Here is a 27843-nt window from a genome sequence, read left to right as displayed (position 1 = left end):
CCAGACATCAGTAAATTCTGAATTTGATTTGACTCTGGCACGACGTCTGAATCAGAGTTGTTTTTCTGCCGTACCATAGTCGAACCAAATGGCAGAAGCACGATGTCTGAACTGGGCCATATGCTTAGAAAGTTTAGAAGACTTCAATTGGTTTTTTTGATATCGGTCACGATGATATTGCAATTGCCCCAGTATTAGCGGCATAGTGCTTTTCAAACAACATTATTACTTACACGTTTTAGCTTTCGTCGTATCTATGATGCCTACAAGCTCTAAAACATTCTTTAAGTGGCAGTCTCTAACAATCATTGATCAGTGAACTAATTTACATGCATTTCAATAACATTTTAAAATTCAATCACTTTTCTCATATCATGCTGTTTTAAAATCGAAAGAAATTTTCAATTTATGTGCTAATTAGATAATATTAATAATATAATGATAATGTTTATATTTTTGTAGGGCACATATTTCATTATTTCTTAACTCAATGCGCCTAACAATAACTAACTAACTTACTAAATAGAACAAAAAAACTAACGAACTAAAATAACTAAACAGCACTCTAATCATAAACATATATCAGTGACATCCTTGTAGCAATTGCTTTAAGTTTTACTAAATTTATCGAAAACTTCATATCGGTAACCACTTTGTAAATTGTAATAAAATTAACTGTGTTCGGATTTTTGATAAGTTTTAAAATTAAAACTTTGCTGGCTCCGATATCCGTTTCTATAGTTGAACCCCCGATTAAGCGGCCTACTAAACATTTTCCCGAGGGTGGCCATTGAATAGGGGCTGAACTGAACGGGTCCTGAACTACTTAACTTCTTCAGACCTCTTTTCAGTTGCGATTATAAAAGTGTTACAACCGTCGGATGTAGTAAGGCAGTACAAAATATGGCTTTCGTTTGCTGTTTAATACGTTGACTTTGTGTTCGCAATCAAAAGTGCATTTACCGCCAGTCCTCAAATAAGGAAACAATCTACCCGTCAAACAGCCGTCAAAAAGCGGTATTATTTTACCGTCGAGACTCTCTCTCATTAAGTATGCTTATCTAAATAAAAATCGCAAACCACACAATGGTAATTCTATATTTTACTTAATGAGATTCGTCGCTAGCATTGTAGCGTGGCTGGTAGCGTCGGTTGTCGGTCGAGTCTGTTTTGAATCGCTCAACTTCTTACAAATATCATGTCAGGGCGAGTACAGATGAAATGTCGATTGTGCAAAAACCATGGGATTTTAACTCCACTTCGAGGGCACAAATTTAATTGTCCCTTTCGAAGATGCAACTGTTTAAATTGCAAAACCAGGAAAATGCACAATTGCAGCCGCGTTCAGCCTGATGAAAACAAACGTGCCATTAACGACGTGGAATCCACTGTAAACCAAAGGGTGATCGCTTGGATAAATGGCGAAGAAGATGAAAGCGTAGGTGAGAAAGTTTTCGTTTGTTAGGGAAACGGTTAAGATTCTGCAGAGCTGTAGATCAGTCCCTGTTGTTCGCGTGCATCGTCTTGAGCCACGTGATCATTACAAAATTATCTCGTGATTGATCAAAGTGAGCAGAGGAGGTTTTATATTTGACCGTATTTCCAGCTCATTTGCAGCCGGGGGGTTGCTTTGGGAATTTCTGTGTGGGGATGTGCCGCTGGGACCCTGGAGCCCTTAGCCTATACCAGAGCTAGTTCACCTGAATTTTGCTACCCTATACTAGAGTAAACCCCCCAAACCCCTCATCTATCGATACTATTGAGGCTGATTTGCGTAAATTTTAACTTGCCGATTTGATTTTTTCATATTTTTGAGTGGCTATTCCTGGTTTCCTTAGTCGAGATAACATCTTCAACTAACTAGTCAGTTTTGGGAAAAATGATACCCTATTCTAGACCCAAATGTTCTGCTTCATATACCCTATCCTAGAGTAAACTGCTTGAAAACCATACCCTTCACAGCGGCACATACTTATATAGCCCATATATGGTAGTGCTCCCCCCCCCCCCCCCACGGGTTTGTAGCTTAACTCACAGCATAGTAAGAACAGCCTCTGTAACTAATGCTGGCCACCTTCCGGCTCTGAGCGTACCCGAGGCATCAGGCGAAGCACCGCTTTGGAGTTATGATGATGTGTCTGGACAAATGCAGGCGCAAATCATCTTGACTAACAAGAAGATTTGACTGGCATAATAAAGATCAATAAATTCTGGTCCTGTATTAATTTTATTAATGTTTATTATATTTATTAACATATATTATATATGATCAGATGTTACGTAATATTAATCATTTATAATATTACTTAGACGCCTTGCATTTTATAAACTCGACTTGACATGGTAAACCCTATTTTAGATTACAAACAGTTCTAAATCGCCGAACATCCAAAATCAGGTTTTCATCAGTATCTTTCAGAACTCGGTGTTACTAGTTTTCGTCTCTTGGAAAATCCTACTTCAGAGTGTACTAAACAGTGACTAAAGCAAACATCTTTTATCTACTAGAAGCTCATGTGAGTGACCAAGTCCAAAGCGAAGATGAACCCTGTACAAGTCAGTTTCAACAGACAGTGACGGTAAGATTGCGGTACTTTTGTTCTGTAATCAAAATTTTGATTTTCATCAATACTCTTTACCAAAAAAAAAGAAAACGTTTCTCCTCTATGCTTATTACCTGCGTTGATGTGCACTGTGAAGACATCAATGATCATCGCAGTTATACACATAACGTAAGCAGTTGTGAAATTAAAACCTGGTAAAAAAAATTCAGGCTTGAACGTGATTCGAACCCATGACTTCTGCGATACCGGTGCAGTGCTCTACAAACTGAGCCATGAAGCCAACTGGGAGCTGGGGCCCGTTTCTCGAAAGCCCCGGAAACTTTTCGGGCCAGCAAAGCCATTTTTAGATAATCTGTATCTAAACTCAGAGAGGTGTATACGCCTGAGAGGGGTGACGAGTTGAGTGGCTAGCCGAAGTCTGCCATTTCATTTCTTTTCAGTATAGTGGCTCGTTTCCATCGACACCAGCTGATAGCCAAGGCCCAGGGCTGACCAACGGCAACAAAGTAACCACTAGTGCCGGCAGGGCATCTGGTAAAAGTTTAGCTGTGAAGCTACCTAGAGTCGCATTAATGAAGGCACTATCCTCCGCTCAGGCCCCGCAAGCGGTAAGTCCAATAAAGTGTATGCGTACGCAGCACGCACGTACTCAGTCCGCTGGTTTACAGACTTTATAACTCGTATGCAAACGATTTTATTTGATGTTTTTCATGGATCACATTTTAGCATAGTTTTATGTTTTGAATTCATTTGTAAAGCTTTATCTTATTCAGCTCTAGAGCTGGATTTTAAAACTTCAATAAACTATCTACATGTATCTAATGATCTTATCTAAGTTTATCTGAGCTCCTGAATCATTGAAACACTGAGCAACTCGAGAAAATGGTCGGAGAGTTTTTGTCCTTCTAAAAGTAACCATTTTGCCGTTTAATACTACAACAAAGTCAGCTTATATTTTTCCAAACATTTGCGTTTTAAATTACATTTTCTGGCTTTTAATTTCCTCATAAACGAGAATATTTTCGCACAAATCTGCAAGACTCTGCGCGTATTAAACTAAGAAATTTTTGGTAACGAAAAGTTGGCATGATGTATAGAGGTCAGTTCTACGAACTGTGCTCGATGGACTAAAAATATTACTAAAACAATAAAGCAATAAATGTACATCATTCCGTGATCAGTTCGTGGGAAGATATTGTTTTGATTTCTCAAGGGCGCAATATACAACTTCAACGTGCTTTTGAGTGAACCCTCGTGGATCAATTTAAAAAGACAGTGAATGTTGTGGCAAAGAAAGTTAACCCTGTTACTTCTAAAGGCCTTTGATGACTTTTGTAGTTTTTCTACTTTATGCCTGTGGCCTTCTAAACAGTGTGGTTTTATTTTTCTGGGTTTACAATTCTTGGTCTTCGCCGGGAAGATTGGACAAGATTATTTTAATGCAATTATTCCTGAACACTTGGAATATTATAACACATGCGGCAGTTGAGATTACGAGGCAGCATTTTTGGACCGTTTTGGCGACGATTTTCTCGTTTTTGTCGGTTTATTTGCTGGCAGCACTGGTGTTTTCAACAGCCTTGGGAAGGCCCATGCAAAAACGTCTGAACTCTAAACGAAATATCGTCATTTTTGCTTTAGTTTCGTTTATCTTGCTGGTGCTTTACGGGCGTAGATATGAACTTTGTGGAAGTGATAACTGTTTCAGTCCTCAGCTCGCTAATACAGAAGATGTACTCGCCATTCTGAAGAGTGAATTAGTGGCATTTTACTCGCCTACTGGCGTCATTTTGTTTGGCTCGTGGTATCTTGGTTTTCGTACCTACATGTTCAGCCGAATGACAGTTGTGGAACGCGGGAGAAACTGCCCAAAACGATTTGCCCTCCTTTGTTCAAATATTGCTGTTTCGTTGTTTATTCTCTATGGAATAATTGTTATTGATGGTATTTTATATTTTAACGACGAAGATGAAATATCTTTGGCGAACCACTTGTGTCGAATGGGCTGTCTTCATGAAGAACTTTACCTTTTATTGTCCATATTTCCGGTGTATATGGCATATTTTATAAAGCAGAATGAAGGAAGACCTCTACAAGAAGATGTATAACAATAATTTATGACTGAAAAAGGAACGAAATAAAGCTAACTTCAATCTGCAGAATAACCATTTAATATAAATAAGATAATACAATAGTATGCAATTTGAATATTGGAATACGCTGGCAACAAAGGCTGCGCGCACGCCAGCAGTAAATTAAATAAAATTAAATAAGATAAACAAAACATGAGAAAGAATTAAAAAGATAGAGACAAATCTAAGTGCCTCAGCTGTTGGTTTAGACGTTATGTTTACAAGCACTTGTAGTCATCAGAGACTTGTCTCGACTTATGCTCTGCAAAATCTTTCACAATTCTAGATTCTGCCGCCTCGAGTTTTCAAGTTAAGATAAAAGAAGCGCTGTATATTAAGTGGGAAATTCCAACTCTAAACCAACAGCTGTGGCACTTAGATTTGTCTCTTTTCTCTCGTTTCTTTTTAATTTAATTTAATTTTGATTTTTAATTTTTAATTCTTTTTCATGTTTTGTTTATTTTATTTAATTTTTTGATTCCGTTTCAACTATACTGTTGGCGTGCACGCAGCCGTTGTTCCCAGTGTATTCCAATATTCAAATTGTTAACCTAAATTTTATGGCGTAATTCTATAACGTAATCATGTATACAGTAAAATTCAAATGTATAGCCGTCGAACATTTGCAATTGAAGATGACATAGGAATTTCGAAACATGTTTTGTAAAATGAAAAATGTTGTTTCCTTTTTAATAATAATAATAAAATTAAACAAGGGGGTTGGTAGGCTCGATTCCCGCCACTCTCTCGCGTCCGGTTTTCGGGGAAGGAGCGCGGGCTCGTTTCCCGAACACCGGCCTAGGGGGTGGGGTGGGGGAGCGTCATTTTACTCCCTTTTTTAATACCCATTTCTTTCAGTCGCAGGCTACAACGGTGGCGCGAGCACAGATCTTGAAGCAAATCAAAGAACTTTATGATCTGAAAGAGTGTGGAGCTTTGAGCGCCAATGAATACGAAGACGCTAAGGCAGTAGTCTTGAGAGATTTTAAATGAAGTCGTTCGTATTGAAAGAGCTTCGTATCTTAGCCGCCAGAAACCAATTGTAGCACAACTTTCTCGATTTATATGATGAACTTGTTAAACTTTAAATCTAGAAATTTATCAACTTGAAGTCGATAAAGGTAAATTAACCACGTTGAACCTCAAGTTTCGAGCATCAACCCCTCGTCACTTTGCTCTGACGAAGAGCTAAAGCTTAAAACGTGAGCGACACTAACTCGGTACAGCAGTAAATTTTTTTTTATTTCATCATCTTCAGTTGCCCGTCGACACAGCCGAATAGTGTCTTTAGAAACTCTTACTGTATCTAAACCCTTTTTGTCTCATGTTCCTTACTTTATTTGAGCTTTATATGTATGACTTTGAAAATAAAATTTCTTAATGAAATCGTGCATTGTTGTGAGTGATTATCTTTCCCCAGTTTGGGAACGTTCCGACAAAACAAGAGCAACGTTAACAGTCGCCGGTAGGAAAAAAAATGTTATTAATGAGGGAGCTCACATTACGTGTGTTTCTCAGTGGGGCTTTGCAAAATAACAGGCTAATAAATTCAAATGACAATGAAATACTCCCAGTTTAACGTGCACCCAACCCCCCCCCCCCCAATTTTTTTTTTCTTTCTTTCTTTCTTTCTTTTTTTGTTTTTTTTTTGCTAAAATGAATTCACTTGTTATTCGAAGCATTCGGGCGAAAAGATGTTTGAATTTGGTTGAATCCTCGATTTTCTGTGCCCTTTCAAAGTCGCGCTTGAATTGTTGTGCGACCGCGTTTAGGAAGTCTGGGGCGGCGGTTGCTGATGACGGCTACCCAGGAACCAAACACAATAGCGCCTCAGTCAGTTCTCTGTATTTACTCGAAAAGATGGAAAACAAAACTAATCGTTCCAATATATTTTGGTACTAAAACGTCCAAGTTGTGTTTCAACATCATTTCTTTTTCGTCACTGGAGTCAGAGTTAAGTTTCGATTCGAAAGACTCCCAAATTTTTTATTTCTATTTTACTTTTTTAATTTGCCAAATTCAAATACAATGATTAATAAATTACAAAAATTAATATACAAGATTACAATGAAGATACAAAACTGGAGTCTTCTTTGAGCAGCGCTTTGTTTTAAAATTTGATCCTTTCACAGAAGCGAACTTCTATTTAACGTTTAGTCCATCAGCTCATTGGGTATATATATTGTTTTGACTCAGTTCTATTTAATAATTGGCCGCGGCCCATACTTTGACAGTGATTATAGAGAGCTCAACCAAAACACTGGCTTCGATCGATTGAAAATCGAAGAATTGTTTGGACCTGTATTTTTGAAGCTGCGGGAGGCCAGGCGGAAGGAAACATTTCATACATTTACTGATTTCGCATTGTCAAACGTTTTAGGCCGTAACTCCAGATAACCAATGTAAATTTTTCTCAAAGTTTGCAGTGAAATTCGTCGGATAAGCGGAAACGATGTGTTCCCTAAGCAGATAATGTTTCTAGGTCATATTTTCGATACTATTGCACAGCATGTTTGTCGCACTGCTGATTTCCAAACCTTCGAAAAACTCTGGGAGTCTAACAATATTTTTGTCATGTAATTAATTATAGAAGATTAATCGTCGACTTTTATCTAAATCGAAAGAGAGATAAGTGTTGGTTGGCGGCGTGCAGCTTCGACCTATTTACATATCAGTATATATCGGTCGTAAGACTTCTTGATTGATCACACAACTTTGCCGGCTATGTTATACTGTGGGATTGGAGATATAGGTTGTTGGTAGCATTTCTACAAATTGCTGGTTGGCTTTAAGCAGAAAATTTTGAAAATAGCGTTTAGAAGTCTGCAGAGCAAATTCCAGTGACAGTTTTTCAATGGTTCTCACAGACTCAGTTCACTTGTTTCGGTTCGATAAAACCAACCCATCGTTCATGTCTTTATTGTACCATTGACCGATCATTGCCAGTAAATTGTACAGTAGATGTTTCTTTAATTTTGGGATATTGCTGCAACAGCCGATAGCATTTCTGGAAGGCGTTTCTGCCCACTTTTCGCATGTGTATTGCACCATCCTGCCGGTAAATGAGAGGACGTGAGATGTCCAACCTTCCTGGGTAGACGTCACAATAGCCGATGGACCCTCAAACTCGGTCGTGAAACAAAATGGCGGCGTTTTGGTGCTATTTTCGAGATTTCGTCGGGGCACAGAAAATCGAGGATTTAACCGAATCAAAAGATTTTTTCGCAGAAATATTTCAAATAACGAATAGATTCGTTTTAGCGAGAAAAAAGAAATTGGTGTTAGGTGCACTTTAAAGTTAGCAGACAAAAATTTGAACAAAAACTGTGTGACGGCTTCCTCAATTCTTGAATTTTCTGCGATCTTTCCTTAGCCCCGCGCCCCCGCGTTTCTCTTTTAGTTCCTTGATGGAAATGACTGAAAATGAACGCTACGGCTGGAAAGTAAGGAATGGCAGGCAAAGGAGTTTATAAAAACCGGCGAGTTTCATGATATAAGAGTATCTGTTTTCTCTTTATGTTCAAGATTCAATCATCATAGAAGTGAAGATATTTTCCCTTCTCATTAGCTCTTTTGTTTCCACGCACAAATCACGTCTTGTGAGAGTCCTTTGAATAAATGCTAATAATTCTGTTGCTTCAAAGTGCGAACATCTTTGAACAATACAAACTTGTGAGATTTACACGTCAAGACCTCCCTTGGGGTATTCAAATTAAAATTCAGGCTACGTGAGAGCGCATTTTAATCTTGCAAGTTTAAAAAACCAGCGCGCTTATCCTGATCGAAGTTGGCGTCGGTGAAACGGACAAGAAATGCATCAACACGAGATTAAAGATGAAAACAAGGATAGCCCAGCGGACATCAAATCGGCAGCTTCAAATCGCAATCCGAAATGTACGCGCTGCAGAAATCACGGTATTTTGTCCGAGCTTCGCGGGCACAAGCACCAGTGTCGATTTAAAGACTGTGCTTGTGTGGACTGCAGAACCGTAGCCGAAAGGCAGCGACTAACGGCGGCGAGAATTGCGCTGTTTCGACAACAGAAGGGAAATGAAGCTGACATGATAGTCAATACTTCGGATCTGGCGCAGATGGAAGCGAGTTTAATAAACGGCTGGATGAACGGCGGAGAAGAACATCGAGAAGCCGGTAGGTGTGAAGTTTTATTCGCAAGCATTGGCTGTTGTTACATTTTGTTGCCGTGCAAAGTACATTCTGTGAATTTCTCAGAGTTAATTCACTTTCGCTTCTGTAGAAGCTAGTTTTGCTTCAAGGACAGTTCTGTTTTGTAGCTGGGGTTCAGCTTTTAAAGTTTTGCGGCGAATTGTTTTCACCTAAAGTTTAAAGTTGAAATTTTCAGCGGAAATACCGTTCCATATATTTCATGTTGCGCGCATGGTAACCTCGGTGTTTTGTTCATCATAAAATGCCTTATGATATCCTTGCCTTTAAATGACAACGTTTTCAGTTAAGGAAGAAAAGACTTCGTTTATAATTAACTATGATATTCTCCCAATTTCATTCGTAGAAGATTTTGCTGTTCAATTTTCTTTTCAATGTCGCTATTCCCAAAATAGCACCATTCGCCAAATTGCGTGGTGCTCATTTTGTGATAATTCATCATTTGTTTGCGCGGGTTTCAGAATTCCTTCTAAGACATATTTTGTTAATGCAAAGGATAAAATCCCTTAACGAATTAAAAAAAATCGGATTTTAAAGCTGCGCTTTCATTAAGGAAGTCGCCATTTTGTTTATGCAATCAACTTCCGCTCCATGTTTCATGGCATCTGTGACGTTCTACTGATTTAAACGCATCCCTTTGTTTCAAAAATGAAAATAGCCAGGATGCAGAAAGAATGCTACTCATTTAAGCAGCTGGAAATATCGATTTTCTGCTTATGATTCTTTCATAGGTAGATTAAACAAATCTTTACTCAAGAGATCATTCAAAATTCCCACACTCTCTGGTAGAACTAGCGTAGCCAGATTTTTCAGGCCTTCGCAAATAACGATGTCCCATGATTTTAAGGTTGGGATGGAGCCTTCTTTACTTGATCTAAAATGATTCAAATTTAATTTGAGTAGTCTTTGAAAAGTACGACTCGGGAAATAGATCTTTGAAACTACCGACGGTTCAAATACAGAACTTTATTTTGTACCAAGTTGGGACAAGGTTGCTCGATTATAAAAATCCTCACCTTTAAAAATAACCTCATCCAAAACAAGAATTGCACAGTTGGAAAACAATACATGGCTGAATATGATATCAAAATCCAATTTCAGCGTTACTTTTTTATTTATTGTACCCGCGTATTAGACATTTACCGTGTTCGGCTTCCTTCGTCAAAAAGTACAGCAACTTCGTTGGGCGGCGTCATCATAGATTCATAAACTTTACTTTCAAGGCCTTTTGAAAGCTCCATATGTCAAATGTATATGTTTTATTTCTTTAGAGTCTATAGGCAATTTTCTTGAATTTTCATTCCCGTTCTCTAAACTTTCCCATGGATTAAATGATTAAGCTTCTGTTCCTAGCCGAAGTTCGCGCCTTACAGCGGAACAATACACATTTGCTAACGTCGGCAGTTTTTCATTTTCAATCTGGCTTCCTTTCTTATGTTACCAAAACATTTGGCGGCTTTCCGCAAAAGAGGCCATTTCGTTTTGAAAACTCCATCGCTTTGTTACCAGAACTCTGATAAAAAAACAAAGTTGGATTTTGGAAAGAAAATTGTTCAGTATGGCTTCAGTTACTTCGCGACGTGACACTTGTCTTTTTATCCTTTTACAGCTGCGTGTTCTCAATTTGTGTTTTCAATACACATCTAGCGTTCTTCTTTTCAATTTAAAGTTACTTCTTTTGGCGTCTTTAGACTTACAGTACCGCCTTCGCTTGTAATCAGCCTTTCAATTGAACGGTGTTTCTTTCAAAAACAAGCTGTCTTTTGTTCGCGTTTGAGTGCAACAAACCCAAAGGAGAGAGAAAAAATAGAACAATACATGCGACAGGCCGCTAATTGAAGGCGCGCTTCGTTGCTTCCGAGCGTTTTCAACTACTAAAAACTAGCTGGAAGTTTGTCCGAAATTAGAAAGACACAAAAACCAGGAAGCGGGCTTCCACGTGCTGGTTAAGCAATTTTAGACTGTAAGCCGGAAAGCTTTTTAATCTGAGTTTGTTCTTACTCGCAATCAGGTACCATTGTTATAGAATCCCCTTTATCATGTAATTGGACAGAGTAACATGCATTGAACAAAAGTTCTGCATTCCGCAAGTTCCCATGGTAATTAAACGTTATTGAATTGATACAAGGTGTTCCGCGGCGTTAGATTAAAATTTTATTAATATTTCTGTGTACTCTGCGATCGCCGAATCCGTGACAAGTTGACTCACGCTAGGCTAAGCATTGATTGACTGAATGAAACTGCGATGCACTCTGGAGTCAGTCTAGGGATCCCTTTTCATCGTTCGTTTGACAGAAAGTTGGTGCGAGATCATTGTGGTTTTAAACTGGGTAAGGTCACGTCTCATTACAATTCTGTAGTTTATTAGTACTTCCATAGGTTGCCTATTGAAAAGTCAAGAACATCTAACAACAATAAATGAATGAACGAAAATTAAGGAACATTCAGTCAAAGCTTTCCGATGTACTCGCTCTACTCGCGTTCAAAGTTATATCAATTTGATTTGTTCTTTCGCGATCAAACATGTTCGTTGGTTTTTCTCGTTTTCTTTTGGTAAAAACTAAACCCGATTTGCGGTACACTTTGTTTTGCTCGACCGCATTCTTCATCCCACATCCAACTCTATATTTTAAGCTTGGTTGAAATTTCCCCGCAGAAAAGCACCATTCGAACTATTCAGTCCTCTAAATTAACACCAAAGCGTTTTTGGCCACAACGAAACCAACTAGTTATAAAGTTTTACCTGGCCCTCTGAAACGGTTTCAGCATGGTCGAAAAATTGTTCTATTGATATACTTAATCTTAATTGACCTGAACTGCTGGTATCAAATGGTTAGTCGAAATAGAACTCGGCCTTTGTGATTAAAAGTTCTTTCAAATGCCACTGTTCTAGCAGAAATTTGGACTTAAAAAAGTTGTAGGTTTCTTTTAGTTTCTTTTCGCCCTGGAGTTTTTAGATGTGCTTTTTATTTCTAATCAGTTGACACTTTGATCTTGTCTACTCTTTAACCCGTTTATTCGTCGTCCTTTCTTATGGCAAATCTTGAATTATAAAAGTGCGGTGTATTCAAGTATCAACCATTAAATGTGTATAAGCGAGGTTCTTTTGAAATTCAGACTGATCGACTTGAATTAAAATACTCTGTTAACAAGATACGAAGCAATTCATATAAGGAACAACTGATTATTCGAAATAGGCCCTTTGCAAGAACGGTCACATGGCACAAAATCCGCCATGCTGGGACGCAAGTTACACAGTGCGACTTCCAAAACAAAGGAAAGTCACGGTGGACTGGCAGGAGTTGCTTTGTTTCGGAGTCCCACTGTGTATATTTGCGTCCCAGCTTGGCTGATTTTGTGCCGTGTGACCGGGTCGCACAAAGAGCCTATTTGAGAAGATTCAAATGATGAACAAGTTCGTGAGAAGATCAGGCTTTTCGACTGATACCCAAGTTACCTTAGAACAGATATCATTTTACAATAACTGCAGAAATTCTCGCGCGTTCATTGGCTAATTTTCATATTCAATAAGCGGACAGACAAATAAATTTATAATTTATGCGATACGTCAACGTGCGAGAGCGGACAATTTGACATTTTGTTATTGTAAAAACAAATTGACGTCAGTTTTTCATGCATCTGCCCTGTTATTGACAATGACACGAGGCGATAGCCGAGTGGATCTGCAGACTACTTTGACAATGTTATAACGAAATTCATTGTCAATAACAGGACATACGCATGAAAAACTGACGTCAATTTGTTAAATTTAGAATAATAGGTTCGCAACGAGTACGTGTGAGTAACGAAGTTTGTCCTTTGCTGTGCACGTTATTGGTATACGCGTTGAATTGTATAGCAACTACGACGCTGAACATATGGAAATTTTTACACTTCTTGTATAGAGGTGATTGAGATATTTGAGGTTCTTTTGAGAGAAGCAAAGTAACCAAATTAGTTTAGTATATAAGAGAGGTAAGAATTAACCATAATCAATCAATGGCAACGATTTAATAGACCATTGTCGTATTCTCAGTATTGCTGGTTTACACTGTCACGCAATCAAAACTAAAAAAAAGCGTCGCCATCAAAAATTTAAGTCAAGAATCTGGGATATGATAGATGATCGATATATAAACAACCTCGACATGAATTAGGTCTGTGCGGTCTTTCATTCGCGCGTTATTCGGAAAAGTGTTTCACCCAAATTGATAGAGCTTTGTATGGAGACGCCATGTTGGTACCCTTTCGAGGGGCACCAACATGGCGGCTGTGAAGTAACAGAAAGATCTGTCATTGAGTTTTGCTATTGAAATGAAAAATTATTACTCTTGAGTTCCACCATTTTGAAATTAATTAATAATTCTTCTAGTGCAAGAACTGTTCAGTTGGCTAAAACTTGAGCGATAACTGTCCTTTCGATCTACAGGAAAGGCCTCTCGGGCCGCCATTTTAATGTCACGCAACGTAAAAACGTCCTCTACAACAATATAAGGAATCCTGTCGAGCTTAAAAGCTGTAAAACGTCAAGTTCTCAGAGGGTCTTCTATCTGATGAAACTAAAGCTTCAGAAGGATTGGTTATTCTTAAATTCAGAAAATGATGACGTCACATGAAAACTAGCTGGTTAATGAGGCTAATGTGGGGGCGTCTTTTCAAATTTAAATGACATAAATTCTTTTTAATGATATTCCGCCGCACGAGCCTCTACTGCAAGCTAGCCTACTGACGTGGCACACCATAAGTGTTATTGTTCAATTACTGAATCTACCATGTACCTAACAAAAGTTTTCTTTATTTACACCGCCTCAGGCCTCTTAAAACGCAAAAACAGCAGTGGACGAGATCCCAGTAACAGTAACAGCCCTGAGAGTTCTGACAGTGATTACAGCAATGGCGCATCTTCAGTCTCCAAGAGACTCCACGTTGATAATCCCCTGACACTTCCCACGGCTACTCCATCCCCCACGGATATCCTCACAAGGGCTTTCCCCGATCTATCGTCCGCGGTGCTGGAGCACGTGTTAAAAGGTTGCAGCGGTAATGTGCTTCAAGCTATAGAAGTCATAGTGCAGTACAACGCAAGTAGACCACTGACAAACGGAATGCTTGGTCAGTCGAATATATTGCCGGCTCAACCTCCGAGTGATAATAATACCCAGGCTCCTCCTCCTCCACCACCACCTCAAGTCCAGGTACCGACGTCTGGATCCATGCCCCCGCTTTTTAAATTTAACTACGTCAACGGACAATACAGATATCTCATGCCACCATCTTTGATGCCTCTGACGTCATACATGCTCCCTCCCCCTAACGGCCTTGGACTTCCGTTTCATCAGTTTCCGGTCGACTTACAGAATCACCCGTTCAAGCCAGCAGATTGCGCACCCGCACCGGACCCGGAAGTGAATGGAGATAATGTTTCCGGAGACACGAAACCTGTTATCAATGGGTATACCACGGGAATATGCAAAGCATGCGGACAGGAAACTAATCAAGACGAAAGTTTATGTGCAAACTGTTCGGCGTCCTTCCATCGCAAATAAACACTTCAATTATATGTCATCTTTATTTTTTAAGATTTTTTAAAATAAGAATTTTTATGAATGAGTTAATCTCATTGGGAGATTTTATGACATTTTTATAAGAGTAAATTTCGTAATGTGGATTTCCACTGTAAAAGTAAATATTGTTTATAAGGTAAATGCCATCGCAAAGAGTGTGCTAGTTTTTATTTATAAAAAGCGCTAAAACTCGGTTTAAGATTTTTCTTCAATAATTTTATGCGACAATTTTCTATTGAAGGAGTAACCCATTGACCGTTAATGTTTTGCAAAAAGAACAATTTACAATGTTTTTCAAAGTTTTATTTATTTGAATATTGCTTTCCAATCAAAGGCCTTATTTTAAGATCATATGTTTTCAAGACAAAATACTTCATTATTTATTGTTATTTCGCTACGCTTCTTGGAGTGATGTCTTAGGAAAATGCGAGATTTAATGAAAGACGCTGCAAGGTTAAAATGAATGAATGAAAGCCAACGCTTTTAGAACTAATAAAGTATTGTTAGAACAAAGTAATGGCGCTCGTTTCTATGTTGTTTGGTGTTGTTTGTGAGGCCCCCCTATCTAGGAAATGGTTTACCACCCCATCAAGTCTCCAATTTCTTTTTGAGATGCACCTGGAATTCAATACTTGTTTCTTATCAAACTATGCACTGAATGCTGCTGAAAAATGCTATAGTTTAGGGGTCTATCTATGATATTTGAGAGTTTTCCATTTTCACATTTTAACGCAACTTCTCTCAGAATGGCAAGCTCCTTGATAGCTGTTGATGTCAAGTCTTTAATAAGCTGATCAGTGGCTTTCAATTGGTATATTGTACACAGATAGCGAGTCTTTATTTGCTGATGTGAGAAAAATGCAGTTCGCCTGACGGGGTAAAGGGTTAAATCACCTCCCGACACAGAATTCTCATACAAGGGACAGGTCAGGACAAAGAATAACTTATACCTCTTGTAGGCTCCTCGAAGAGCAAAGGGCGTCCACAAAGCTGCGCCAGCGGACAAGCTGGCTCTTTCCGTTTTCAATCGTCCAATGTACTTGTGGGTGATTATCCTAGTCAGCTTCGCCGGGGTCTCTGCTGGTCAGCACGTTTTTGTTAGGTCCACGTAGACCTTCATGGCTACCGTATAAGTCCGGGGGGTGTAGTTCCCCGCCATTCTCCACCCTATCTGGAATTCCCTTTATGTTGCTGTTTCCACCTCCTACGGCGTTGACTTGGCGATTGGACTTGCAGGAGGCTGGGACGTACAGCGTGGGTCAGTTTTTGCCTTAATCAAGAGGAACAACATTTTTTCGTATAAACCCTCGATAGGAGATGACTCGGTTGTCGGCAAACGCAGACGCATTTCCGAGACAAGCGACGGCCGGAAATACGTAAAAGACCAATTCTACCACAGGAAAAATTAATTTTTTTAGGTTTAGGTATTTTACCTTCCTGGTAAATTTAAAAACGAGGGAAAACGCACCGCAAATAGGCCATTTCCGAGTTGGCTTTTGCCTCTGAGTCAACACGAGTTCGCGTGATGCACCATTCATATGAAAACGAGTTTCGCCTACATGCAAATTCATTTTTATGTAAATCAAACTCGTTTCCGTATGAAAGGTTTTGCACGAGGATCCGTTTTGAACCAGAAGCACCAGGTAACTCGGAAATGGCCGACTGAACAATCGAATTAATGTTGTAATCGAACATGTTTCAACAGAGAACGTCATCTGCCCAGTAAAATAGCTATTAATACCATATCAATAGTAGGCATTTTGAAGTGGTGTATTCGATTAATCGAGGGTTACATTTAGTTAATTAATAATATACATGAAAAAAATACCCGATTCTGATTGGCTGAGAGCAGTGCAGTTCAAGTGTAACAAACCCAGTGCAAATTACACATCGTAATTCTGGATTATGATTGGCTGAAAGACAATAGGAAATTTTCTAAGCCAATGATATCACGTGAAATGATGACGAAAATTTTGTGCGGAAACTTTCTGGAATGCGAAAAAATGGTTTCAAGAAAGATCCTCCACGCGAATTTTTTCATGTTGATAATATTAATAAGTAATCATGCGGTTTTTTTCTTTCAATTTGGAAATAATTTGCAGTTATGAGTTTTTCAAAAAGCTGAAATTAGTTCCAAACTGAACTCAAAACCAATAATTCCGCCCGGACACATAAAACATCAACATTTTCATTCTCATTCTTATCAAGAGACAATAATAATCTCCTGTTGTTATTTATTCAACAGATCATGAGAGCCACTCAAGGCCATGATTTATTTTCAACATTTGGCATTTTACAGCTTGGCGCGCAGGTTATAGTATGTCAGAACATTTAACATTGTATCTATTTAGAAACTTTCTGATTGGAGACATACTTTAGAGCTGGTCTGATATGACTCATCTCCCTCTAGAATTATGGTCGTCGGCAAGGGGATCACACATGGTGAGAATGCCATCATTGAGCTTCTGACGTCAGTATGTGAGTTGTAACAAGCAGTTCAAACTGGGACGCTCTTTCCATCGTACCCTTTCCTCTTTCAATTCTCGTAATTCCCGCCGCCTGGTAATCCCCTATAAAACTGCCCCCGCCCTTTGTAGAAACGTTTGGGTGTAGTTTAAGAGGGGTTTTCAGATGGCGGAAACTTTGAAGAAAGGGGTATCGAGAAGCGGGGAAGGGATAGGGGTGCAAGATAGCAGGAACCTTGGAGAACGAAAGAAGAGAAAGGTTCAGGAGAAAGAGGGGAGGTAGTTTCGGAGGTGTAGATGCGAGAATTGGGGGAGGTGAGGGATACGACAGGGGAAAGGAAGAATTGCTGTTTACGAAGGGTGCTTGTATGGGAGTAGATAGGGGAACTTGGGAAAGGAAAGGGCCAGACAGAGGGTGTGATTTGCAGGTTGCAGGTTGCCGGTCACAGGTTACAGGTCAAATCATCATCATCATCGTAGGACTCACAACAAACTTGTGGGAATATAAACAGTTATGCACTTATGAATGTGCGTACAGGCTATGAATGTCCTTCACCCAGAGATAGTTCCACAGATAGTTCCGAAAATAGTGCTGAACTTATTGTTAAGCAAGCATAGTTATCTTTTCTCATTTGATTAGTTCATGAACTATATACAATAAATTTGACTGGGCAGCGTAAAGGCAAGCACATATACTGAACCGCAAGCATTTCCCTAACTTTAATTGGTTTCGGTTGGAGAGGACGTAAAACAAGAACCCTACTGATCTCAAAAATAATTAGCATAAAGTTATTTAAATTACCCGGACATTTGTGTAAATTAAGATTACTTTGCTGATGAACATCACAATACCAATATAAACTCCAGTGGAGAGTTGATCATTAACTTCTACAAGACAGTCTTGCCAATAAAACACTTCCGGGAATTCTAAATTTTGACATCCGTTATTTATTTATTTATTTATTCATTTATTTATTTATTTGTTTAGTTAGTTATTTATTTATACTCATTATTATTATCTATAATTCACTTGCAACCTGCAACCTGCAAATTACACCCTCCGAGGGCCAGAGGCCGGTAATATACGAAAATTGAAAACAACAATCTACCCTTCCGACTGTCGTAGCCTTCACTTCCCTCAATTCTCTGATCTCGAAGCATGAAGTAATTTTTTTATTATATAAGTACAGAGATCATTAAGTTAACGAGTTAAGTGTTAATCGAGAGGCTATCAAACCCGGGGGGGGGGGGAGACTCGCATATGAAAGGGGCGGGGATGCTCGTCGGAAATTTTGAGTTAAACCCCAAAAGGAGACCGATCTGGGCGTGGCTCAAGCTTTTTTGACCCCTAAAAGAGACCATGTTTAAACACAGACAAATGAAAAATAGAAAAAAAAAATAAACAGAAAAACGAATGTTATAGAAAACTTTGATTATATGAATCGAGTAAATAAAACGAATTAAAAATACATATATTGAATATATATTTTTATAGTTCTAAGGGTGTAAACCCTAAACGAGACCTTCACGGCTGAATATAATGGCGTTTTGCCCAGAACACTCTAAGCGAGAAGTCGAGCATCCCTGCCCCTTTCATATGCGAGTACCCCTTCCCGGTATCAAACCACCGATCGTGAACAAAAGTGCCAAACAAATAGCAAAATATTTTTGAAATAAAACAAATCTTTACCTTCCATACCTCGCTTGAGCACTTTAAAAACTTTTTAAGATCTTCTGAAGTATTTTGTGGAGAAAACTAAGTAATCAAAGATCAAAAACTTTGAAAACCATATACCAGTCGGCCGCCATGTTTACAAATTTTACTCCCGCTGGCGGCGCACAGGCCACTCGCGCCCAAGTTTGACATAATACTAGCCAATCAAAGGCTGATACGACAATTTTTCACTAGTGAAAAAAAATTGTCCGACCAATCAAAAGGCCGATACGACAATTTTTCACTAGTGGAAACATCGTATGTCATGTTTATTTCATCACGGAAGTGTACGTAAATCTCTATACTTATGTAATAAAGCAATTTATCATTAGTTCCAACCCCCACTCTATATTGGCCGAGAGGACTTGGCATTTGGAGTGAACGGCCGACCACACTTACTGCTGTCAACCTCGTGTGATCCATATCCATTGACAAATTGCCGGTCAAAAACTAAGCCTTTTATTGAAGGCTTTTCTTGTTTTCGTGGAAAATAATGTCTGATGTTATTTTTAGTTAAATGTTGAATCTTTCAAGAAAAATGAAAATTATTTGAGGATATACCTGGCGATGGACAGCAAAACACAAAGACGAGTTAAGGTTGCTAAGAGGAAAGCGAGACCAAGTCCCAGTTGTTCGAAGGCTGGATAACGCTATCCAGCGGATAAATTGCTATCCAGTGGATAAGTGTTAAGAAAACAAACCACGCTATTCGCTGGATAGTGATAGGATAGTGATTTATCCAGTGTTGATTAAAATACATTAATGAGGGAAAACAACAGCAATCTCGGTATATCTGATACGGAATTCCCCACATTTAAATTGTTTGTTTGATTTTCATTGTTAGCCAGCAAATGTAGCTCAAAAATAACCAGTACATGGCCAGGAACAGTACTCAATCCCGATATTTGGGGTCACCCGAGAACGCAGACCATGCAGACTGCAGACTGCAGACTGCAGACCATGCAGACCATGCAGACTGAAGACTTTTTTTTTCTTATTCTTGTTTTTACATTTACTTTTGACTCGCATATTTTTTGGTTCTGTTCAATATATATCAGAGTGTTTGTTATCCACAGGCCACGCAAACTCGGTGGTATGTGACTGTTGATGTGTTATAGATTTTGTAAGGGAACTCCCTTTGGTCCTGAATATGCTTAAGTAAAGCTATTTTAAAATGTAGAAATAAACTTCACTTGTATCTTGTATTATGATGTCACACGTAACATGTGCATTTTGTACTCTTGGTGTACAAAATGTAACTCCAAATGGCTGTTGGGGTGTGACTGTGATCACGCCAAAAAAGCCTAGCACATGGAAAGATCACAGAAAACCGAATATCATTTGAAATTCTCAGCGCAGTACGGTTGCCGTGATGAGTTGATGCGATGGTTCATTTATCTGCCCTTTTGGCAGTTGTGTTTTTGTGGCGATTTAGACTACGAGTGGCCCCTCTTTCGCTTAGTTCATCGTGCGTGGCGCATACGGAAAACCTCGGGAAAAAAATTTCATGCGCGCATTTTTTTCCTCGAGGTTTTATACTTACGGTCGCGCTCTACTAAGCGAAAGAGGGAATACCCCTAGTCCAATGGCGATTCTGTACTTTGTGGAGCAAAAGCGATTTGTAGCACAAGGTCGCTTAGAGTCACCGTCCTTGCTTTGTTTTATGAATCAGTCAAAAGGAGAACGAAGACTAAGAATATCGAAAAAAAAAAAACCCACAACAACAACAACAACAACAAATTAGACAAAATAAATAAAACCACAAACCCGTCAAAAATTGACACAATATTTGCACCCAGAATGTATGTAAGTTTATTTTTATGCTTGGTTTTAGTATATTCAGGACCAGTAAAGGAGAAAGTCTATTAAACGCGCGAATCAACAGTCAGATGTTGAGTTTGTGCCGCCTGTGGATAAATAACAAACATTAGGACATATTGAACACTATTTTGTCACTAGAATCGAAAAAAGTGAGTCAAGTGTTCGACAAAAAGTACTCAGTCTGCACAGTCTGCACGGTCTGCTTGAATTGGTCTGCAGTCTGCAGTTTGCAGTCTGCATGGTCTGCGTTTTGGGGTGACCGCAATATTTGATATCTCAATTACCTGTATCAGTTAAAAAATTATCCTTGCGTTAAACTTGTACATGTACCAACTTATGGCTTCCTTCATGTTTGCAAATGTGATACAACACTGCATCTCATATTTTTTCAATCACAGATTGGTTCTTCTCTTGCCACGCGTGTACCTTGGGAGAGGATGTCCCTTTTAAATTTGGGAATAGTTGTACTGGTGGGTTAATTAGACATTTTATTAGAGGTTTGCAGCCTATCTCTAGAGTCACAGATTATTGTGTGTGGTTCCAGGAAATATCCAGATCCCCACCACTGAGGGAAATGAAAATTACAGAGGGGTGGGAGTTTAAAAACCCCAGAATTTCCAGAGGGGAGAATGGTTAAGATGCCAAATTCACATCCAGATGGTTAAGGCAAAACAAGAGATTCACTTTGTAAATGTTAAGTGCCCTACCTTTGCTGGTCATTCATAAGCCAGTATTTTTCATGCCATGTTGTTTTTCTTTTTCTTAATTCTTTGGAAGAAAACTCATATAAACTTTGCGAAAGAGATAAAGTAAAAACTACTTGTGTTTGAAGGGGTAGTGTCACACCAAAAAATAACGGTGTAGTTTTGTTGCCAGTAACCATCGAAGTGTACTGGAACAGTTCTTTGTTGTTTGCAGCCAAGGATGGAGAAGATGGAAATCGATCATTGAAACTTGAGAAAACTGGCCAGTTTTTTCAAGCTTGGAGATGGTGTCTTCAAAAATTCGCCAAAAATTAAATACGAATAGCTCTTTGTGCCATAAATACACCGTGGGTTGTCAGGATTGTTGTTGTACTATGTGGGAGCTAAAGTACCAAATTTTTACCCAGTTTTGACAGTGCCCCATTAAATACAGTAAATGTAGATCATGATGTGATGGTTACTATTAGCTATAATGAATGCATCTAAGAGAATCTGATTTAAAACAGAGTAATCAATCACTTTCCAGTCTGGGCTTCTGATAGGATGCGGAAAAAATTAACGATTATGCGTAAATTTTTGACCATATTATGGGTAAACATGCGTTGATTATGCGGAAATTACACCGGATTATGCGGAAATTTGAACAATTACTAAAACTAATAATTAGGCCCTTCCGATGTATTTACATGCTTATGGTATATCAGGACTCGAAATTGCGATCAATACAGTCGCATTTGTGACTGAATTATTTCCCTTTGTGATTAGAATATATGGAGGAGTCACAATTTGCGACCAGCATTCACCGTTGAAATAAAAGGGTTTTAGCAGTTGGCATTTCGCCGCAACTTTCGCTAAAATGAATAAAGCCATGAAATATTATTTTGTTTCTCGTCATGAATTTTGTCTCAATTTTTAGACATGGAGCAAAATTGTAATATGGTTGGACCGCGATCCATTTCCTCAATCATTGACCATTTTCAGCGGTTTTTTACACATATGTATTGCGGGCTCCTATTTTCCCTAAGATTACACAAATGATTTAATTTGGGACTATAACTTTGCACCGGAATTTTCATACATCTTGTCGCAAAATTGCGACCGGATATTTGTATTTTATAACACAGGATATTTTGTAACTTATAACACAGATTCTAGTGTCCAGGCTCATTGCCGAAAAATGCGTGGAAACTGTTCACGACCTTTCATCTTGCGAACGAAATGACATGTTTTCTTCAATCGATCTTCAATGTTCAGGAAAATAAACGTTTCAAAGCAGTCAATCTCTTTTGCTTTTATGTTTGTGAGGATGGTAAGCAGCTGTTTTATCATTAATACCAGGCATTTCTTCTGTTTATGCGGAAAATATCGTAATTATGCGGAGGATGCGGCTTTTGGGGAATTATGCAGATCCGCATCGCCGCATCCTGTCAGATGCCATGTTTCCTTTTGTTAAGAACCTAAATTCTTTGCAAAAGTCTACAATTTGGCAACAGAAGTACAGAAAAAAAAGCAACTCATGAATCTCTAATGTGTTTTTTTTGAGATATCAGATTAGTAGTTCTATCCCAGACTAAAAAAGAAATCATACTCTTTGCAGTGGTTAATGTCTGTTTTCCCATACATATGTCTTTCTATTGGGTGTTTACACACTGAATCAAAGGGAAATTTGTAGTGCTAGAAATTCCAGGAAATTCTGACTGACTGTTCATGGAAATATCTTCTTTGGCAGTACTGTCACCATAGTAGGGGTAATCCAATCAGAAAATGTCATTGCTTGTGTTGAGTGGTCATGCATCTGAGATTGACTTCCTGTGAGACCAGTATTACTACAATAAATTATTATTACATTGTTTGATCAATATTAATAATAATTTGACAGAGCTAGTGATAAAGGTTTGTTAAAAGTAATTGCAAGTGTGGTAGCGTGATAGTTTTCCTGGTTTTAAGCTAATTGAAATAAACCAAGTTAATTATGCAGCTAATGATGTTTAAGGTGTAAATATTAAGTGCCTGTGGGAAGGATGGGAAACTAGTTGCTTGGTGATGGTGAATTGACAGCTGAAATATCAGAGTCCTAGCTGGCAGGATTCAAACCAGTATGACCGTACCAGTACGACCTGGGGAGCTATTGTAGCTCATTATCTAGGTCCTGAATGGACATTAGTGTCACACTGGTCTGCTGACTCTGCAGAGTCATGTGCTGACATACACAAATTTAGGAATACAAGTGTTGACGTTTAAGGTGTACATGTGTGTGTCTGAGGGATTTTTAAAAGACCATAACACCAGTTGGTCCCTTGGAGTTGTAGTAGCTCAATGGCGGTGTTATGGAGGTTGTATGTTGAAATCCTGCCCAGGACTTTGATTTTTCAGTTGTCCTTTTGCCCATCACCAAGCCACTAGTTTCCAAAACCAACCTAATTAATTAGGTAAAATCTGCTAGCAGGTAAGGAATTAATTCATTAATTTCCAACTCTATCTTTGAAATAGAGCTAAAATTAAGGAACTGATGGCTGGACCAAGTTGAATTATGTACAGGAATTTGACACAAGCTTTGGAAGTGTAAAAGACAATATCCCAATGCAAGATTCCAATAACATCTCTAAATCAGAATTTGTGGAGAGATTTGAAAAGCCCAGAATCCGTGTAGTGTTAATGCATACCATGGATCACTGGAGAGGAATGAGAAAGTGGACAGTTGAGGTAATGAACAACTGTATACAATACAGTGCACATATTTATTTTTCTTTTTAATTGACATGTAGACTCTTAAGTCCAAATGTCAGTCATCAGTTTCTTTTTTCACTCCTGTCATTCACTGTAGTAGAACAAGTTGATGGATCACATGCAGTCTTGTGATTGGCTGATTTCAATCCAATTTGTTCATTTCTGTTTATATAACAGTCCACCAACTATTCCAGGCCTGAAAATACAATTTAGCCACAGCTAAAAAATGCAACCATTATTTTGTTGAAAGTTGATCCTTAGGGTGCATGTGTTCATAAGAGAACAGTAATAAATGAAACTTTGTATGGGCTATTTCTTCATGCATATGTTAATAGTGTAAGTCACAGATGGGGTCAAAATTATTTTGAGCTTAAGGTGGAAAATTTTCATTTAAAATAATTGAAGGTGTTTGGTTTTTTGTGGATAGGGTATTTTCTTATTAGCTGACAAAGTTAAGTGTAAAATGGCTGCTATTATTTTCAAGTAAACATGCAGTATTTCAACAGAAGACGCAGAAGTCATTTTCAAGTTAATGGTTAAGAATCACAAATTAAGCTTGCGCCTTTTGTTACAGAAACTCGCAAAGAAGTACAGACATCAAAAGTTCAAAGTTGGTGAAGATGATGATGGTTATGCTGTGAAAATGAAAATGAAATACTATGCAGAATACATGATGCACCAAAAAGATGACAGGCCACTGTATATATTTGACAGCTCATTTGGTGAAGTAAGCTCTGCTTTAATTGTACAGTATATTTATATCACAAAAATATCATTGTTACTGTTTTCCACAAACCGCAAACACATCAATAGACAATTACCGGTAGATGATGGTGATACACAGAGTTTTAGTTTTAGAGGAGACATTGAGAGAAAGAGCTGTGTTTTTGTTGCATACACTGTATTTTACTTGCATGGGTAACTACTGGTACCTCCATTAATTACATTCCAGCCATACAAGTGTATGTCATGTACAAATAAGCAGTTATTTTCATGGCTACATTATTGTACTTTATAATTTTAGACAAAATTGAGTTATTAAAATTAAGCAATCATTGGTATTGAACAAACTGCATGTTATGAGGATCATGTGCCTTTTAATCATTTGTGTTACTATTGATTATCTCTAAAAATAATTATTTTCTTGCTATCATTAGTAAGCAACATTATTTTGCAAAATCTACAATTAATTGTGAACGAAATTAATCTTGTCAAGTTAGGTAACTTCAAAATGTAGTTGAAACTTATACGCAATAATAATTATTACTTTGAAACAGTAAATTAACACGTACTGTATACATACAAATACTGTCATGATGATGTATTTGTAAAATTGAGGCTCTTGACCATGTAGATCCCGCAGACCAGTGGGATACATTTCCCTTTCAGGACCAGGATAAACTGGCCTACCTCCCTAGAAGTTCTGGTAGCTTGATGGGTAGAGTATCTGACCGGTGTTATGGAGGTCGTAAGTTTGATTCCTGCCTAGGACTCTGATTTTTCAGTTGTCCTTTTGTTCATGTCCAAGCAACTTGTATCTAATTTATGCTTTTGACAACATTGTTTTTTTTTCCTCCATATCTATTCACTGATAACTGTTGTCATGTTCAACCTTCTTAAATGAAATCATGTATTTTCTATTTTTTCAATTTAATGTCACTGAATAGAAACACTAAATAAATTTGTTTTAGTTAATGTTGCTGTACTCCATTTCTTTCCACTCCTTCATCGCTCCTATAAAGTTATGGTAGCCTTCTTTTGGATCTTCTCCTGGTCGCCTTAGATATTTTAAAGGGGATCTACGAATTGCAGAAACTTGGCCAGCAAGGTGATACAAATGGTCTGTACTGCAGTCCGAAAATAAGTTTAGATCTGGGAGGAAGTAGTGTGGACATGAGCAGTTTGCTAAAGAATGTAATAGGTCGTCTAACAAGCCAAGAAAACATACAGCAAGATTTTCATCCGACCATCTGTCAGGGGGGTGCCTTTCACTTGCCCAGAAGAGAAGTGTCTTTAAGTGGTACGAGGTGAGAAGGCTGCATGTTGACGAAATGTTCTCTTTAATGGCCATTTTGAAAATACGAAAACAATAATTTCTGTTTCCAAGACCCTTTGATTTCATCAGTTTTCGTTCTGCCTTAGAAAATGAAAATCGCCATTCAAGGTCTTCATCCCCTTGTGGAGATGTTTTAGCTACAAGGTGAAAGCCATCTTGAATGATTTCGTCCACTAAAGATTGAGGAGGCCAAAGTCGTTTTCTTGACACCCAGTTTTGGCAGCATGCTGGCCAACCGCTAAACTCGATTGCTGGAACCACATCATACGAGTTATACATACCTTCCCCATAACATGTCTCATCTATTTGAATGGCAGGGCCATGGGGAGCAATCTCAAGTTCAGAATCTTCCATTTCCGGGTTCTCCTTCTGGTCTGAAATAACCTTTAATTCGTTTAGCATTCTACAGATTCCATCTTTAAACTTCAAAGCAGAGACGTAGTACTTGGAATCTCTCTTTGTCAGCAACTGCAGCACGTTTTCGTTATCATCTTCTGGGGCTGTTGGAACACGCAGGTAAACAAATCCAGGGTAATGTGTGTCAGTCAGAGACTGTTCATTTAAGCCCAGGGTGACACGTGACACGCTCAACATGATATCACATTCAGGATTTACGTTGACTGAGTAGATTCCATCTCGGTAACTCATGTCTGGGACCTGAGATTCTTCAGCCATACTACCTGTCAAATGAAATTTCCATTTGAGCCAAGACATACCTGGATTATCCCGCAGACGGGACTTAAGAAGAGTTTCAAATATTGCGATTCTTTGGTATTCGCCTAACACGTAATTCCAATCGTGATCCACACATAACAAAAACACTTCTACGAGGTCTTCCTGCAGCTTGCCAAGATCAAGCCCCGAAACAAAATCTCTGCCTTTTTTCGCTTCATTTGCAGCTCCATGGAGGTGTTCCAGTCTGCTAACAAAGGTACGAGTCTGCTCTCTGCTCTTGGTGTCTATTTCCTCACGGCTGCTGAATCCTAGCTCAGCAATGTGACGTTGAAAAGCACTGTTTGCATCCAGAGTTAGAATAGCGAGCTTACCCTTCACGAATGGATCGTCAGTGTCTTGGGAAAATTTCATGAAAATTGGAAAGCGATTTTCATTTGATTTTGCAAACCGAACGAGCTCGTCAATTTCGATTTTCCACTCCATCTTTTTAGCCAAATCTAGAACCCAGTCTACGTGGACTACGTGGGGTTTCAGTTTCACTGGGGACTAGTGGCTCGTTGATCATAAACCGCATTTTCATAGGTTTTTCACATCCGCCTGCGGCCTCGGACAGCATTTTCAAGACCTCGGTCACAGTTTTGCACTATGCGGACCTCCCACCCGGCAAATAAAATATATTTATGAATATTGCTGTCATCACAACTCCGAGTGAACGGAGGTATGTGACAAGGCTCAATTGGAATGGCCTGTAGTACAGTTATCTCGGACAAGTTACAGACGCAGAAAAGATCAATAATATTGCTTGAAAGAGAAATGAGCAAGAAGTATTGCACGCGTGACGGTTGTCAACTTTGGCCCACAGCGCAAACGTTCTCAGGAACGAAGTATCCATGTGATCTGAGATCATAAATCTTATCTTGGATTGTCCCAAAGAAGCGCACCCTAATTTTTTTCTCAAGCATTGGTAGTTCACATATCTGTTTCCAGCATTCGCACCACTATTCGGCCCAAGGATAGAGCTGCGTGTGTGGCGTGTTCAGATCAACTCGACATCACTTCACCATGGTTTGCCATGATCTCGAGAGAGTATGTTGTGCTTTTAGGGACAACTCAGTGAACAACTGCGTGTGCATCTAAAGAAAAAGCCGAGACTGTGACTATCACCGCTAGAAGAAGGTTTTTTTTCATTTTATTTATTTATTCCATTCTAAAATTACAAAGATAAATATAAAGTAAACA

The 27843-nt window shown here is 38.7% G+C and overlaps 5 protein-coding genes across 6 annotated transcripts; 4 read left to right on the top strand and 1 right to left on the bottom strand.

Moving 5' to 3' along the window:
• The first annotated feature begins 1152 nt into the window (after positions 1-1152).
• LOC145468521 (uncharacterized) lies at positions 1153-6661 on the top strand. The gene is made up of 4 exons (XM_081452259.1): positions 1153-1442; positions 2509-2579; positions 3005-3172; positions 5555-6661. The coding sequence occupies exons 1-4, from the start codon at positions 1199-1201 to the stop codon at positions 5687-5689; spliced, it is 618 nt and encodes a 205-aa protein (XP_081308385.1). The 5' UTR covers positions 1153-1198; the 3' UTR covers positions 5690-6661.
• LOC145468520 (uncharacterized) lies at positions 3162-5567 on the top strand. Its single transcript, XM_081452258.1, has one exon. It carries the CDS (start codon positions 3890-3892, stop codon positions 4670-4672), a length of 783 nt encoding a protein of 260 aa, XP_081308384.1. The 5' UTR covers positions 3162-3889; the 3' UTR covers positions 4673-5567.
• Positions 6662-8414: 1753 nt separating the features above from the next.
• Positions 8415-14955, top strand: LOC145468526 (doublesex- and mab-3-related transcription factor A2-like). Its single transcript, XM_081452262.1, has 2 exons — positions 8415-8845; positions 13691-14955. The coding sequence occupies exons 1-2, from the start codon at positions 8509-8511 to the stop codon at positions 14422-14424; spliced, it is 1071 nt and encodes a 356-aa protein (XP_081308388.1). The 5' UTR covers positions 8415-8508; the 3' UTR covers positions 14425-14955.
• A 7668-nt stretch (positions 14956-22623) lies between these two features.
• LOC145467109 (bifunctional arginine demethylase and lysyl-hydroxylase PSR-like) lies at positions 22624-25308 on the top strand. 2 transcript variants are annotated; one of them, XM_081450647.1, is made up of 3 exons: positions 22624-23849; positions 24448-24600; positions 25237-25308. In XM_081450647.1, exons 1-3 carry the CDS (start codon positions 23727-23729, stop codon positions 25306-25308), a joined length of 348 nt encoding a protein of 115 aa, XP_081306773.1. In that variant the 5' UTR covers positions 22624-23726. The 2 variants fall into 2 exon arrangements, with proteins under 2 accessions (XP_081306773.1, XP_081306772.1); XM_081450646.1 differs by lacking the exon at positions 25237-25308 and having other exon boundaries at positions 22631-23849; positions 24448-24796.
• Positions 25309-25557: 249 nt separating this feature from the next.
• Positions 25558-27194, bottom strand: LOC145467094 (uncharacterized). Its single transcript, XM_081450622.1, has one exon. It carries the CDS (start codon positions 27085-27087, stop codon positions 25561-25563), a length of 1527 nt encoding a protein of 508 aa, XP_081306748.1. The 5' UTR covers positions 27088-27194; the 3' UTR covers positions 25558-25560.
• Positions 27195-27843: the final 649 nt, after the last annotated feature.

Source organism: Orbicella franksi, chromosome 14, assembly GCF_964199315.1.
Source record: "Orbicella franksi chromosome 14, jaOrbFran1.1, whole genome shotgun sequence".
Taxonomy (NCBI): Eukaryota; Metazoa; Cnidaria; class Anthozoa; order Scleractinia; family Merulinidae; genus Orbicella; species Orbicella franksi.
This window is presented reverse-complemented; position numbering and strand designations above follow the sequence as displayed.

What these genes read in the sequence shown, in the direction of transcription:
- LOC145468521 (XM_081452259.1), top strand. Translation starts at nt 1,199, where the DNA reads ATGTCAGGGCGAGTACAGATGAAATGTCGATTGTGCAAAAACCATGGG. An exon ending in CGAAGAAGATGAAAGCGTAG is followed by an intron (nt 1,443 to 2,508) that starts GTGAGAAAGTTT and finishes TTTATCTACTAG; the next exon opens with AAGCTCATGTGAGTGACCAA. An exon ending in CCGCTCAGGCCCCGCAAGCG is followed by an intron (nt 3,173 to 5,554) that starts GTAAGTCCAATA and finishes CATTTCTTTCAG; the next exon opens with TCGCAGGCTACAACGGTGGC.
- LOC145468520 (XM_081452258.1), top strand. Translation starts at nt 3,890, where the DNA reads ATGACTTTTGTAGTTTTTCTACTTTATGCCTGTGGCCTTCTAAACAGT.
- LOC145468526 (XM_081452262.1), top strand. Translation starts at nt 8,509, where the DNA reads ATGCATCAACACGAGATTAAAGATGAAAACAAGGATAGCCCAGCGGAC. An exon ending in AGAAGAACATCGAGAAGCCG is followed by an intron (nt 8,846 to 13,690) that starts GTAGGTGTGAAG and finishes ACACCGCCTCAG; the next exon opens with GCCTCTTAAAACGCAAAAAC.
- LOC145467109 (XM_081450646.1), top strand. Translation starts at nt 23,727, where the DNA reads ATGCAAGATTCCAATAACATCTCTAAATCAGAATTTGTGGAGAGATTT. An exon ending in TGAGAAAGTGGACAGTTGAG is followed by an intron (nt 23,850 to 24,447) that starts GTAATGAACAAC and finishes CTTTTGTTACAG; the next exon opens with AAACTCGCAAAGAAGTACAG.
- LOC145467094 (XM_081450622.1), bottom strand. Translation starts at nt 27,087, where the DNA reads ATGGAGTGGAAAATCGAAATTGACGAGCTCGTTCGGTTTGCAAAATCA.